The 14,998-nt window shown below is 54.5% G+C and overlaps 1 protein-coding gene across 1 annotated transcript; it reads right to left on the bottom strand.

Moving 5' to 3' along the window:
- Nucleotides 1-13,019: 13,019 nt before the first annotated feature.
- On the bottom strand, nucleotides 13,020-14,730 carry Prr18 (proline rich 18). The gene is given in 3 exon segments (XM_051205996.1): nucleotides 13,020-14,166; nucleotides 14,487-14,533; nucleotides 14,536-14,730. Coding segments are annotated over 3 exon segments (1,089 nt in total). The 5' UTR covers nucleotides 14,674-14,730; the 3' UTR covers nucleotides 13,020-13,262.
- Nucleotides 14,731-14,998: the final 268 nt, after the last annotated feature.

Raw genomic sequence — 14,998 nt, 5'->3', positions numbered from 1 at the left:
CAGACCGTGACACTCCAAGTGTTGGCTAAGACGCCAGGGCTTAATTCTGGCCTGCTAGTGTGACCACTCGCATGCGTGATCACGCCACACGGTCTCTTTAACAGTTGATTTGCTGTGAGAGTCCTCTTTCACTCAAGGGGGTTGCCCAAGAGACAGCCCACACGCACAGAGCCTGGAACTGGCAAGCACAGCCTCTCCACTGGAACCGTCCTGACGGAAAACAACCCGCACGCGTCCAAGCTGTGCTGTGAGACGAAGCAGGGCCCCACACACGCTCCAACAGCGTCAGTTCTGCGAGATCAGGGTGACAAGAGAATCCAGATTGGAGGGTTTTTTGTTTTTTTGTTTTGTTTAACATGGAGAACCCAAGACAATGCACACTAACGTACACCGAGAAAAAGCCACTTGGAAGTTGCTCGTTGGGACTGAAAGAAGCAGGAAGGGACTAGAAGGGCCTGGAGATGGGGGTGGAGGTGATTCACTGTTGCAACCATGGGAGACACACCCTGAGAGCATGTGCCAGACCCCAGGCCTGGGGACGCACAATATTTTTGTATGGCACTACAGCCAAGAGAGACTATGATGAACACAAGCCCCTCTTTGCTTCCTCAGCCTCCACACCACTGTCAACCCTATTTATTCTTCTCCCCCACTTCCTGGTTACCCCCCACCCCCACCCCACCCCCACCGTGCTCTGGGTTCTACCTCAGACTCATGGGACCTGGTCGACACAGCATGCCGAGCTGAGCTGTCACATCTGCTCCCACAGGGATAACCCTCCCCCTCCCGCCTCGGTGAATCCTGCCTTCTCCTCCTCTCTGACATCCTCAGCCTGCATCCTGCAAGTTAGTCTCCAGCTTGAAAGTCCCAGAGTTCCCTCTCTCCCCACTCCCTTGGGCCCAGGCGCTATTCTCTTCTGCTCTCTGGGATACTCAGAATTCCGCGTCGGCCCCCATCACCATCCTACTCAGACTTCCGGAAGGGTTCTGGCCCTTCCCGAAATCCATCAAGCCAGAACCCAGGATCTTCTCCAAATGCCCCCCCCCCACCATGACAGAAAACGCCGGCCATCTGCCCCTCTCTTATCCCTCCCCTCCAATCACCAGTCTCCAGGGCTTTTGGTTTGGGGTTTGTTTTTCTGAGAAGGCACAGTGGGGATCAGTGGGGGACTATGAGTGTGAGGGAGAGAATAAGGCAATTGACCGGGGTGTGGAGCCTGCAGAAGCAAACAGGGGCTTTGGTTCATGTTTGTGTGCGCCCCGGCTGTCCTGGAACTCACTCTGTAGACCAGACTGGCCTCAGACCCAGAGATCCACCTGCCTCTTCCTCCTGAGTGCTGGGGCTAAAGCCATGCACCGCCGCCTGCTGGTCAGTCTCTGGTACAAGTATGCATGCTGCCCAGCAGGTAGTTAAAAAAATAATCAACCCCTCCTCTCCAGGTCCACCACTGCCCTTTCTGTCAACCCACATCACTACCAGCCCATCCTGAGTGTACACTGATACAGTACAGGATCCGTACGACTTCTGGCCATTTCTCCAAGCAAGCCCTCCGGATCCTTCGCCCACGCTGTGAGACAGTTAACAGCCTTCTAGTTTGGCTGGCGGGGCATTTTTCACTTTAAGCTTTATCCAGAAGTTGACGCTACCGTGTACATACAAACAGCGAGACTGGCCTTAGCCAGGGTTACTTCACGTGTTTGGCACTGGAAAGAACAGAGGAAATGTTTGCTAAGTAGTATTTATCAACAAGGAAAACAGAGGGGTCGGTCTGTGTACACCGGATGGACGGATGTGACCGTTCACACAGGTGCTGCCCGGTCTTGTGGGGGGGGGGCCAGCGAGGACAGAGTGTGTTCCCAAGCCAACCTGACCCTGCCCTGATGCCTGGGTCCTGCAACGGGAACCACTTAGAAGGCAAGCGTGGACTTGTTCACATCCTCATCAGTGTTCACGGGCCAGAGGCAACAAAGAGCCACTGTTGAAAACAAACATTTGCTTTGTTTTGTTTTTTGAGACAGGGGTTTCTCTGCTAGCCATGGCTGTCCTGGAACTCACTCCGAAGACCAGGCTGGCCTCACACTCAGAGATCCACCTGTTACTGCCTCAAGTGCTGACAGAAAAGACGTTTGGCACCACACCCAGCTTGAGGACCAATCATTTCAGTGGAAAAATTACAAAGGAGAAGAGACGGTTGGGGTTAAATGCCAAAAAGAAGATGAAGCCTCCGGAAAAGACCGGACACGCGCGCAAGCCAATTGTGTTGGTCCATTTGTGGGGGGGGGCTACAACAGTCACCCACACGGTGGCTAGTTCTCAAAGGATGGAAGCCTGTCTCGTCACAGTTCTGAGGCTGGGTGTGCAAGAACAGTAGTGTGTGGTGATGGCCATAGCCACATCCTTGAATGATAGACAGCAAGGTCGCTCTGCCTCCCTGTACCCTGGTACCAGCTTCGTACATCATGGCCTGTAAGGGGGTGGGTGTATGTGGCAGATAGCATTCCTCCAGAGAATTCTCTACACACACACACACACACACACACACACACACACACACACAGAGCACACATTAACACCCTCAGCCCGTAGCATATCCTGGATGCTTCCATCTACCACCTAGGCAAGACAGCTTCAATATCTTACCTACTGGGTGTCCAGTTAGGGACCAGTCTACTGGGGGCACTATTAGAAACGTATGAGAAACAAATGTCCTCAATTCAATCCATGCACGATTTCACAGAAATCCAAAAGGCCTCCAAACACGCACCCGGCCAATCTTGTCTCTCTGTCTCAAGGACTGATCAGCTAGCTATCTTCTCATAGAACCCGGTACGCTCAGATGTGTATATTCCAGAACGGAGGAAGGAAGAGGTCACAGGGCCTGATGATGACGATGGCGTTCTGGGCCCCAGATACTCAGGAGCCTCCTAAGGCTTTCCTCATTTAACAAGAAACCCAGGACAGAACAGTGTGGGATCCAGAGCCGTAAGAACGAGCGGCCCAAGAGGCAGATGCCATATGGGCTTTTCCACCAAACCACATCCCCTGATCATAACCAGGGTTTCTCAGTTTTGCTGGGACATTTGTAGGTGCCTTGGAGTTGGGTTTGGTATTTTGCACAGGTACACAAAATATTTGACTGTAAGGAGTTTTAACTGTGTTAATATTTACGTGTATATTTCACCCCGATGGCCAAGAGTTAGAGCAACCAGGACGCGTTTGCTCCGCGCAGGGCTTCAGTCACGGGGCACACCTGTTCCTTCCAACTTAACAAAGTTTCTTGTGTCTTCCACGAACTCTCCCCAGAGCAGTTACCTGCCGGTGTGGGCTTTGAGCCGGGCGGCTGCTCAGGAGAGGCAGATTCAAACCCTTGTGGTAAGCGTGGGGGTCCGTGGCCATGTTCTGAGGGGCTACACCTGTGGAGACCCGAGCACACGCTCTGCACAGAGTGAGCCTGGAGACAGGCCCGTGGCTGTGGAGAGGAAATGAAGTCACCTGGCTGAAGAGACACCCACAGGTGAAGGGAAGGGCCCAGAGAAACAGCCCCCGGACTTTAATTACTGATCCCAAGGCCACCTGGCTGCAAAGTAACAACAACCTCTTCCCTGGTGAACACAACACGTCAGGGTCATTCTGCCTCCCCGTAGAACCCAAAAGCCTCTTTTGCCAGTGGCATTGACAAGAGCCTACTTGTGGGAGGTTCAAGGTTCTGTCCTAGGCCTCCTATCTAGAACAGAGAGGGGCACGTCCTTTCCAGACCCCACACCAGCCTCAGCTACCTGAACTCCTCAGCACTGTTTTAGACAGGTTTCAACTACTCAGGGAGTCAGACAGCAGCTTCCTTCAGATTTATCGGGAACTGAGCTTCGTCCGGGACGGTCTGTCCCCTCCCGCCATACTCCACCCAGTGTTCTTCTCCCGCCTACATTTCGAGAGGACCAGGAAGAAAGCACACCAACACTGTGGGTGTCTTCACACAGTGACATGCCCTGGCCATCCTCCGAGAGACAGGCGCGCTGCCTGCGGCCCTGGTTGGTTTTTTTTTTAGCCAGCCAGGACTGACCTAGAGCATGGGCATCAGTGCAGACCCCGGATGGGAAGAAAGGGAAATAGTCTGACACTATTGCTCTTTATCGCCATAATAATAGGCAGCATGAGAGATAAAGACCCAGAGACTGATACTGGCCTTCAAGCTGAGGCTCGGAGAAACAAAGCAGCCAGACACTAGCTCTTACCTCTACCTCAGCTCAGACCAAAGGGGCGATCCTCAGACTGTTCCCGACTTCACTGCTCCTCAGATTCTCTCAGACTGCTATGCTCTCCTTAGCGTGGCTAGAGTAACTCTCAGAATGCCACCCTATCCTTAGTGTGGCTGGAGAATGAATGCCAGCTCTGAGACCCTGCTCCTGTCTTATATACATACCCCCCCCCATGCTGGGATTAAAGGCATGTGATCCCAGGTGTTGAGATCACCTCTCTGTGTGAGCTGTTTCTTTTAGGACTGGATCAATTTCGTGTAGTCGCCGTGGCCTTGGACTACCAGGGATCTGTCTACCTCTTAATCCTGAGTCCTGGGATTAAAGGTGTGTGCCACCACTGCCTGATCTCTAGAGCTTGAGGCAGGATTTGCTTCGTGAATCCTCAGGCAAGCTTTAATAAATCATAAATAATATATCGCCACAATAATGGGAGTGTGAGCTCACGTCATTACCAAGAGTACTTAGGAAACACAATGAAAAAATATTTTTCATAGGGTCCTATGTAGCCCAGGCTGGCCTCTAATTAATTATGACCTTTAAACTCCTGATTCTACCTCTCCTTCCCAGAGCTGGGATGATGTGTGTGTGTGGGACATCACACAGCTTGTGTTGTCCTGGGGCTCAAGTCAAGGGCTTCATGCCTGTTAAGGAAGCTGCTCTGCCAACTGGGCTATAAACCCCAGCCCCTGACTTTTCTTTAATTGCATCCTCATGATGATCAGAGGGGACAGCAATCTGCTGTGGGCAGCTAGATCTAATCTTTCAAAAAGCCAGGTATCCAGTTACCTACATCTCCCTAAGCCGGAGCTAAACTGTAAATGCTCTCGCCACCCCCAATCCCTACCATCAGGCTAGAAGTCCTTTGCGCACACAGCCGGTGTCCAGGTGCCCAGAGCAGGTGTGTGGCCTGGCTCCTTCCTCCTCTCCCACCCAACACCCTCCACTGCCTCTCCACTGGGGCACCAGCTGTGCCCACCCAGCTGGGATCTTCCATGCAGACTTACCACCAGCTCCAGGCCACTCTGTTGTCACAAGGTGGCCCTGGTAACCAGTGCAGGAGACTTGGCATGCCCCACCCACCAGCGTTCAGCCTCTGGGTGAGCTGTGGCACAGGCTGTCTGCCTGGGCAGAGACTTTGACTTCTCCCAGTTAAGCCAGCTCTCTTGTTCCTTTTTGGGTCTTTTCTCCTAAGGACCTCCAAGTGTTGGGACTGGGCTCTGGCTCTCCATTGCATGACCGACGCTCAGCTCCCAGGATCGCTTAGCCCGGGGTGGGGGGGGTGTGGGGGGGGTGTGCTGGGATCAGCTGCTTGCACATTTCCCAGCCACTAACAACACCTCTTCAGGCCAGCTGTGGAAATGCAGGCATTGCTGTATCTATTCTTCTGTTTGGAAACACAGAGGAAACAACCACTTTTGAGCCCATGCTGGGCTGGTGCTCACCACTGAGCCACACCCTGGCCCTCTGGCTCTGCCTCCTAACAGAGTGCACACCCTGACCTCTCTGCCTTCTGGCCAGCAGGGTCCTGCGGGAACTCGGATTTGCTCCCTCTTGCCTGTACCAGGCCCTCTTCCAGACTGGCTTGTGGCTCAGACCCTCTGATCCCTGTCCTCTGCCTGGCCAGTGCCCGCCCCCCCCTGCACCGCCCCCCCCCTGCACCTCAGGGTCTCCTGGGACCCGGAGATCCAGCTCTCCAGCCAATGCCTAACGGTGGACCCCACTGTTCCTTCTGTGCCCTTGTGCCCCAGCCCTGGTTCCTACCCATCCCTCCCCTTTGGCCCAGCCACTCACCACAGAGCTCACAAGCTGCCCTCGGTGTTTCTCGGTGAGCACCTTCCCGCCAGGGTTTGGGGAAGGCTGCCTGATGTGCCGGCTGGTTTTATGTCATCTGAGAGGAGGGAACCTCAACCGAGCAAACGTCTCCACTGTGGGTAGACAAGCCTGTAGAATCTTTTCTTAATTGACGATTGAAGGATGGTGCCATCCCTGGGCTGGTGGTCCCGGGTTCTATAAAAAGAAGGCTGAGTGTGTTGGAGAGATGGTTAAGAACACTGGCTGCCCTTCCAGAGGTCCTGAGTTCAATTCCCAGCACCCACACGGTGGCTCAAAACCATCTATAGTGGGATCTGATGCCCTCTTCTGGCATGAAGTCATATATGTAGATAGAGCGCTCATATACATTAAATAAATCTTAAAAAAAAAAAAAAAATGGCAGGTTGAGCAAGCCTTGAGGAGCACACCAGTAAGCAGGTCCCCTCCATCCCTCCATCCCCTCTGCATCAGCTCCTGACTCCGGGTTCCTGCCCTGCTTGAGATCCTGTCCTGACCTCCCTTCAGTGATGGACAGTGTCCTGGAAGTGTGAGCCAAATAAACTCTTTCCTCCCCGAGTTGCTGTTGGTCATGGTGTTTCTTCCTAGTGCCGTGACCATGTCTGGAACACAGGGACAGCATCTATGTGCTGAGTCTCAGGAAGCAGCTCCCGGATTCCACCTTGAACTCACAGAGATCCGCCTGCCTCTGCCTCCCGAGTGCTGGGTGGGACTAAAGGCGTGCGCCACCAATGCCCGGCATGCATGCCGGTCTCTTCTTAATCACCGCTAATTTCCCAGCTCCAGTTTACCAGCATCGTGTATCCCAGCAAAGCAAAGGCTTCACTTTAGTGGTTCTGATCGATTGTTAATAACGGCTGACTCTTCAGCCATAGCCGACCAGAACACAGATTCTTCACACGAAAAGCCCAGTCGAGGCTTTGCTTCCCGCTGGACCTATACACAAGCCAGGCGTGTATCCTTTGCATCGTCCACGCTCCTACAGAGTGGCTCACGGAGCTCTCATCACTCAACGGCTTTTATAGTCCAAACTTCCAAAGTCCTTCCACAACCCTCCCCAAAACAACACAGTCAGGTCTGTCATAGTAATACCTTACTATCCTGGTGACAACTTGCCTTAGTTAGGGTTACCGTTGCTGTGATGAAACACCATGGCCAAAAAATAAGTCGTGGAGAAAAAGATATATTTGGCTTACACTTCCCGATCATTGTTTATCTTTAAATGGAGGTCAGGACAAGAACTCAAGCAGGGCAGGAACTTGGAGGCAGAAGCAGACGGCTTGGAGGGATGCTCCTCCCGCCATGGGCTGGGCCCTCCTGTATCAATCACTAATTAAGAAAATGCCTTCTAGCCTGTCTTCTCTGATGACTCTAGCTTGGATCAAGTTGACACAACACTGGCCGGTACGGCCGCTTTCAGCCGGGCGTCTTACGGTTCAGAACTCTGTCTGCCCCCAGCTCCTCACTTGCTTCCCCAGGGCTCCACACACATCGAAACGTGACGGACAGGGTGGCATCTGCCACGCCTGGCACCTGTGCACGGATTCCTCCAAAGCTGGCATGAGAGGGCCCCCTCCCTCCATCAATTACAGAGTGCTGTTTTCTCAAACCCTGGCATGATGCGGCTAAGAGGCTGCTGATGTCTCAGCCTAGGCACGTCCCCTAGGAGGTCTGAAGGCATGTCCCTAGGTCTGAAGGCATGTCCCTAGGGGCGCAGTCTGTAGGGAAGACGCCCAGTCCCTGGGAGCCCTCAGTTCAGAAAATCTGAGAACATCACGGTGGGCGCCGTCCTCCTCCTCTGAGCCCACCTCCCTGTGACCTTGGGGGAGAAGGTCACGTCTGAGGGTCCCTTTGGGTGACACCTGTTGCTACTTCTCCGCCGACCCGGGGCTGACACGGGAGCGGGTGTGATGGAGGAGCTCTTTGTCTGAAGTCGGTGTTCCTTCGGGGCTGTTGTCCCCCAGTGTGATGACACCACGATAGGAGGGTTCAGACAGGGACAATTGTCTCAGAACTCTTTAGCCTCATTGTCCCCGAGCTGCACATGTTGTGGTCAATCGAGGCCCACAGCCTGGGGCAGTGCCAGAGAATTAGACACCACCAGAACGGAGGATGGCAAGGATCATCCTACTGTGTGCCAGTCCGGCCTGGGCTCCACACTTGGGAGGGAGTGGGGGTGGGGACGGGGACGGGGCAGTGAATGAGCCAGGGGGTGGGGTTCAGGTCCTGCCTGCTGTGTTCAGTCTACCTGGGGATATTGTCTCCTCCATGGTTGCCCAGGGTCCCCCTGCACTTTACCAGATGGCTGGCTTTAGCAGTCCCCAAGAGTAAGGAGCCTGTGCCTTCACGATCAAAGCTAAGTGGCCCTGTCACCGCTCCCTGCGGTGACATAAGCAAGGAAGTCCTGGTCTTCTGTACCGTGTCGGAACCAGTGCAGATAGACTGAATACTAACAACCCTGGGATGTAGGGAATGTCCGTCGTGGAAAGCTGCAGAGAGAGAGAGAGATCAAGTATGCTGCAGGTAGAAAGAACCAGAGGGAAGGACTCAAGGACCCAGACCCCAGACCCTAGGCATGGAGCTGCAGGCTCAGTGTCTGCCCACCCGGATTCTGGTCTTGCTTTGCCCCAATCCTTCTTTGCCATCGTTCCCATCCTCCCATTTATTTACCCTGTGCCATCCTATGTCAGAAGCATGGGACTTGTTTCCTGTTTGGGGTTTGTTCTTTTTTTAACCTTACTGGTTTTTACAGAGGCTCAAAATTGTCGCCAGTCACAAGAGACTTTGGACTTTTGAGCAATGTAGGTGCTGGCAGATGCTACGGAGATTTTTGCACTGTGTTTTATATGATGGAATGAGCCTTTATGGGACGGGGTGGAATGTTTCCATTTATAAGTACTAGTCTGGGTGTCCAGTTGCTAAGGGGTGGAGTTGTGATGGTTTACCTTGTCAACTTAGAATCGCCTAGGAGACACACCTCTGGGCATGTCAGCGAAGCCAGGTTCCAAGGAGACTTAACTGAGAAGGGAAGGCCTCAGCCTTACCCCATAGGTCGGTACTTTATGTGGGATTAAGTGTAACAATAAACAAGTAAAAAGAAGGAATCAGACTGAGCACCATATTTACCTCTCACTGCCTCCCTAAGGCAGGTGCAATGTGACCAGATGCAACGCTCTCTTGACTGACAGGTGCCTCACCGTCCATGATGGACTTCATCCCCACAGACTGTAAGCTGAAATGAACTTCTTCTGCTGCTTCTTCTGCTTCTTCTTTATTTTTGTTTTGTTTTTCGAGACAGGGTTTCTCTGTGGCCTTGGAGCCTGTCTTGGGACTCTCTCTGTAGACCAGGCTAGTTTTGAATTCACAGAGATCCTGCTGCCTGTGCCTGGGACTAAAGGCGTGCGGCACCAATGCCCGGCTCAGAACCTGTTCTTGTTTAAACCCATTTTCAGATAATTGCCACAGCAAGGGTCAAAGTGACCAGCAGATGGATTTCTCACAGCCACGATGGCCCGTGTGCTGCACGGAAGCCAAGGCAGTGTGCTGCACGGGGGTTGATGCTGCACTGGGGTCAGTGCAGTGTGCTGCACGGGGGGGGGGGGGGGGGGGGGATGCAGTGTGCTGCAGGGTATCAATGCAGTGTGCTGCATGGAGGTCAATGCAGTGTGCTGCACGGGGTCGATGCAGTGTTCTGCACGGGGGTCACTGCAGCGTGCTGCTTGCATTGATGGGAGACCTGACTTACACTCTTCTTGAATGACTGCTAAAAAGCAAAGGATCCGAATGTCAGGCTCAGCATGCCTGGACCCCACAGGTCAACCACCCTAAACCGAACCGGACCATTTCAAAGGGAACCACGGAGCTAAAGGGGCCGGCATTTAGGCACACCGGCTGTTAGATTACAAATCAAGGGAAATGGTGACACTAGCTAACTGACAGTGCCAGGTACCCTCTGAGTGTCACTCAAGGCATGGGGTTGAAGTCACACAGAGTCAAAGCCTGGATCTCACAGGCACATACCACACACAGGCATGGCACAGCTTCCTCTCGTTTCACATACGACGTTACCTTCTAGGATGGACGTCAACCTCTCCCACGTACATGTAAGACAGAGAGAGGGAATGCCTCTTATGTTTGCTTTCACTGTTCTTTTATACATGGACACAAGACTTAACCACAGTTCGCACTTATTATGCAATCTGGTGGCAACCCTGGCTGCTCCTCACATGAACCATTTGCTTCCAGCCAGGATGGCCTACATGTTAGAAGGTGTGTTAGGCACGAGCCAATGTTTTATTGACTGTGTACAGGTGGTGTCTGTTCAGATTCCACAGTCTTCCTGAAATAAATGCAGACTCCCCTTGTTTTTGTTCTGTGGAACGGCCTTAGGAGAGATTTGGGATAAAGCTCTCGTGGGAATGTGCAATTTCTCACAACTTTGTTATAATTCAATTGAACTCTTAGAAAGGGTTGGTCTAGCTGGGCGTTGATCCCAGCATTGGGAGGCAGAAGCAGGTGGATCTCTGTGAGTTTGAGACCAGCCTGGTCTACACAGCTAGTTCCACCAGGACAGGTTCCAAAGCAGTCAGAGAAACCCCATTTCAAAAAACAAAACAAACAACAACAACAACAACAAAAGCATTTGTTCTTCAAATTCTTAGAAATCCAGACAGTTCCTAGCAGAGTGACCTTTGGTGAGCCCAGAACTTAACAAGTGTTCAAAGGTTTCTTTCTCGACGGGTGGGTTATCAGTCACATCCTCCAAGAAGCTGCACACACCATCCAATCCCATTTTTTATTTAAGCCTTAAGAAACCGTAGCACAGTGATATAGAAGTGTCCCTGGAATGTCAGCAGTGACGGAGAGACCTCGCTAGCACAGACCTTCCTTGTCCTACGCAGAGCCATCGACCATCCTACACAAACGTGCCCCCATTTCTAAAGTGGAGGGCCAGGCGCACAAGCCCCTGTGAGTAACCAGCCAGGGAGAATGTGCTTAGCTTTGGACCGAGGCCGGTTAGAACCGAGGACGTAGGAGAGCGGTCTGGAGGAGACATTGGGGAAGGAAAACCAAAGCAGACACACACAGGGATGGACAGAGTGGTCTGGACACACAGGACGGACAAGAGTGAGGAACACCTCCCTAGAGGCCACCCTATAGGACGCATGGGGGACTCTTCCCCGGGCTGTCACAGCCGCTGGGGGCAGGGAGCTGAGCATCTTAAGACTTGGTGTTTGCACTGGGTGTGAAGCCCTACCCGTGCCAGGCTTGGGCGCAGAGGCTCCCCACCCGTCCTGCCTAGAGAAAGAGCCCTTCTGCTCACTCTGGGAGAAAACCTCCCATCATTTTTGCCCCTCTGGCATCAACCATTTAAAATCAATGGAAATCTACTTTTAAGCTTTCAAACTAGGATCAGGAAAGAGGAATCAATTAGTGGCTTTTTTTTTTTTTTTTTTTTTTTTTTTTTTTTTTAAAACTCAATTAGTGGCTGGCCGGTGTAGCTCCCTCTGAACTAACTAAGGCTTCGTGTTTGACAAAGCTTGTGCTGAGGATGAAAGAGAGAAGGAAAGAAACAGGGACACACACACACACACACACACACACACACACACACAGAGAGAGACAGAGAGAGAGCACGCACAGGTGTCTACAAAGAAAATATGTAGTTGGTTCTTAAAAATGTAAGGCTTCGATTTAAAATACAATTAAGAATCGACACATTAAAAATCTAACGAGATAAACACTAAACCAGTTATTGACTTGGCGTAAGGTTAAGTTTAAAATAAAAAATAACTGAGGTACTGCATTAGTCTTCTACAGCCAACCTTATCTGATTAGATCAAATTCTTCCTTCTCATCCTCTGGGTTAGCCCCTCAGGCACGGGAGAGATACAAAAGAATCACCCTCGAGTTAGTGGGAAGGGCATGGCTGCTATGAGATGGGATTTCTACCCTTCACTCAAAAAACAAATCACATTTAAAAAGTCACTATTTACAGCTTACAGAGCCCGTGTGGCTGATCTTCACAGTGACAGAGGAAGACACCTGCTCTCACCCACGGCTACTTCCTGCTTCCCCCTCGAACTAACTGCTCCACTCCGCTCCGGCGGCCTGGCCGGGCAGACTTGCCCTGCTTTGCTTTCACAAACATGCGCCATCCCCACACACAGTGTGGGAGACACCGCTGTGCCCCCAGTTAAAGGCTGCATTCTTAGCACACGCCAACCACAACCGACCCCTGTCCCCTCCTTGGTGCGGCTCTTGAAAACAATCCTGTGCTCCCCCGGAACACGTGAGTGGCTGAAGCTACAGTGAGACTGGCCCACTGGCGTATTGCATGAATGCGCATATATGCAAGAGTGGCGATGTATGCATTTCCCGAGAGCACGCGCGCGTGGTTGTGCATGTATGCATGCCCACATGCACTGCTGAAGGGGCAGTGCATGTGTAGCTATGGGCATGGGTGTGCCTATGCATTGGCTTGTGAAAGTGTGTGTGCGTGTGTGTGTGTGTGAAAGCGCAGGGGTGTGGGGGTGTGGGGTGGCTGAGTACCCAGCTGGCAGCCAGGGCACAAGTCCACCAGCATCATCCTTTGGCAGCAAGAGCTCCCTTCCCCTCAAGCTCGCTCGCTGGGGCTGCCCGGTCACAGGTTAAGCTAATCAGAGTTCCCAGGCGTTCCCAGCACCCAACCTCTTTCTGATTTGGAAAGAAACAATTCATAAACGTAGCACCATGTCCCAGCTCTCCAACAGGAGACCACCCACCCTCGGTGGTCACAGGCTTGCAGAGTAGTCCCCCAGGAGGTGGGATAGCACCTGGGGCAGACCACCACAGGGACCACTCCTTAGAGTGGGCATTAGAAGGCATTTCACAGGTCCTTCCTCCCCTGGGGGGGGGAGGGGGGGAGGAAGAGCAGAGTAAAGACAGCCACTGGAGTCAGGCAAGTCGGCTGTGTCCCACGCTGACCTACTTGGCTCGCCGTACAAGGTACACAGGTGGGTGGTGGGCAGTAGAGGAGGCTGTGGGTCACCTATGACCAAGTGCAGCTGAGCAAAGTTCCAGGCCGTGGTCCTGTCCCTTGCTGGCCTACCTGGTTCACAAGAGCCCAGTTGGGCAAGGAGCGCAGGAGGCGGTGGTGGGCTCCAAGTCAGGTGGGGACACACCAGGCCACCTAGCTCACAGTGTGCTCAGGTGAGGGAGCGAGTCCAGGTGTCCGGTGCGCCCCCTGGCAGCGGCTGCCGACTCCACGCCACGCAGCCACTCGGTGCACTTGCGCACCAGGCCCTCGTCCACCACCTCCACTTCCTCCTCATACTCCTCGTCATCGTACCTGTGCTTCTCATTGAGCAGCGACACCTTGAGCACCGGGCGCAGGCTGGAGGGGCGCAAGCTGGGCAGAGGGGCCTGCAGACCTCCTGGCATCAGGGAGGCGCCTGGAGAGCGGCCGCTGACAGCCACAGCTAGAGGTGCGTCGGTGGCACCGCCCCTCCGCACGGTCGAGGTCCTGGTCCGGGGACAGGGGACGACCAGTGGGCGCCGAGGGTCGGCCGACGGCGTGGGGAAGGGTCTGCGGGGCCGCGCCAGCAACTGCTTCTCCAGGTGGCGCCTCTGGATGACCAGGATGGCTTCGGGCGTGAGGCTCAAGGAGAAACGCGTGGCGTCGTCTGGCCCGGCCCCCGCCCCCGCCCCCGCCGATGTCCCCGCGGAGGTGGCTCCCGCTGGGCTGTGGATGCAAGCGACCCGCCGGGGCGCGGAGCACGTGGTAGAGGTTCCCGCACGGATTTGGGAGGGCTGGGGCGGAACGCGTGCGGAGATCGGCGGCTGCGGGGTGCCGGGGGCACCCAGGCCGGGGCCGCGGCGGCCCAGCGGCCTCTTCAGGGTGGTGGAGGGCCACGAGCTGGAGAGCAGCATCTCGGGCGGCCTCTTCTTCTCGCCGGCGGCGACAGGCGGCGAGGGCGCGGGCGGCACGCAGGGCCTCCGGGATAGCAGGCGCGCGGTGGGCCCCCCCGGGGTCCGGGAGGGCGGCGGCGGCATAGGCGTGAATGACATGAGGCCCCCGAGCAAGCGGATCATCAGTGTCCTGCAAGGAGAGGGGCGGGTCTCAGCCACCGCGCGCGGAGCCGCCCCACAGGCCCAGCGACCCCCTGCGGCTCCCCATCTGTTGCAGATGGCCGCGCCCCCCCCCCACCCGCACACCCACCTGCGAGCAGCCGCGGCATCACCCGCTCCCTGCTAGCCCTGGCCTAAGCCCCGCAGCTTCGATAGAAGGCTCCTCCCTCCGCTTCCTCGCTTCCGCAACCCCGGGAGCTCCCTCTTAACCGACTGCTCCGGGCTGGGCCCTGCGGGCACCGCCACCAGCCACCCAACTGCAGGCGAATCGGGACATCGCCGGGTTCGCACCTCCGAGACGCGCGGGGCTGGGCCAGGCGGCGGGAGGAGGAGCGCGCGCAAGCAAGGGCTTGCCAAGTCCCGGGCTGCGCCAGGCGAGGGCTGCTGTCGCAGACTGCTGAACGCTGGAGACAAAGTGCCCGAGAGCTTCAGGGGCGGGAGCGGGCGCCCGGTAGCCCAAGCTCTCCCGTTCTCCCATGGCCCGCGAAGCGGAGGCTTAGCTTACTTAGTCCATCAGAAACAGGGAGCTAGGTCTCAAGGGCCGTGCCACTGCTGGAGCCCTGTAAATGTTAGCCAGAAAACCCCTTTCAGATGACACCAGAGAGAAATTCCGGGCCAGTCTGGAATCGCAGGGAAAACAGCCAGAACCGGGCGTGGCGTTTCAGCGCTACCTAGGTTGATGCCACTCCTTAGGAGATGTATGCAAATTAAAACCAGTTGACATCTGTGGATAGGCAAGGCAGTTTGTTATATAATAGTGACATAGAAAATGGTAGACATTGTTCTGTTTTAACAGTGACTGC

This window comes from Phodopus roborovskii, unplaced genomic scaffold (assembly GCF_943737965.1).
Source record: "Phodopus roborovskii unplaced genomic scaffold, PHOROB, whole genome shotgun sequence".
Classification (NCBI taxonomy): Eukaryota; Metazoa; Chordata; class Mammalia; order Rodentia; family Cricetidae; genus Phodopus; species Phodopus roborovskii.
This window is presented reverse-complemented; position numbering and strand designations above follow the sequence as displayed.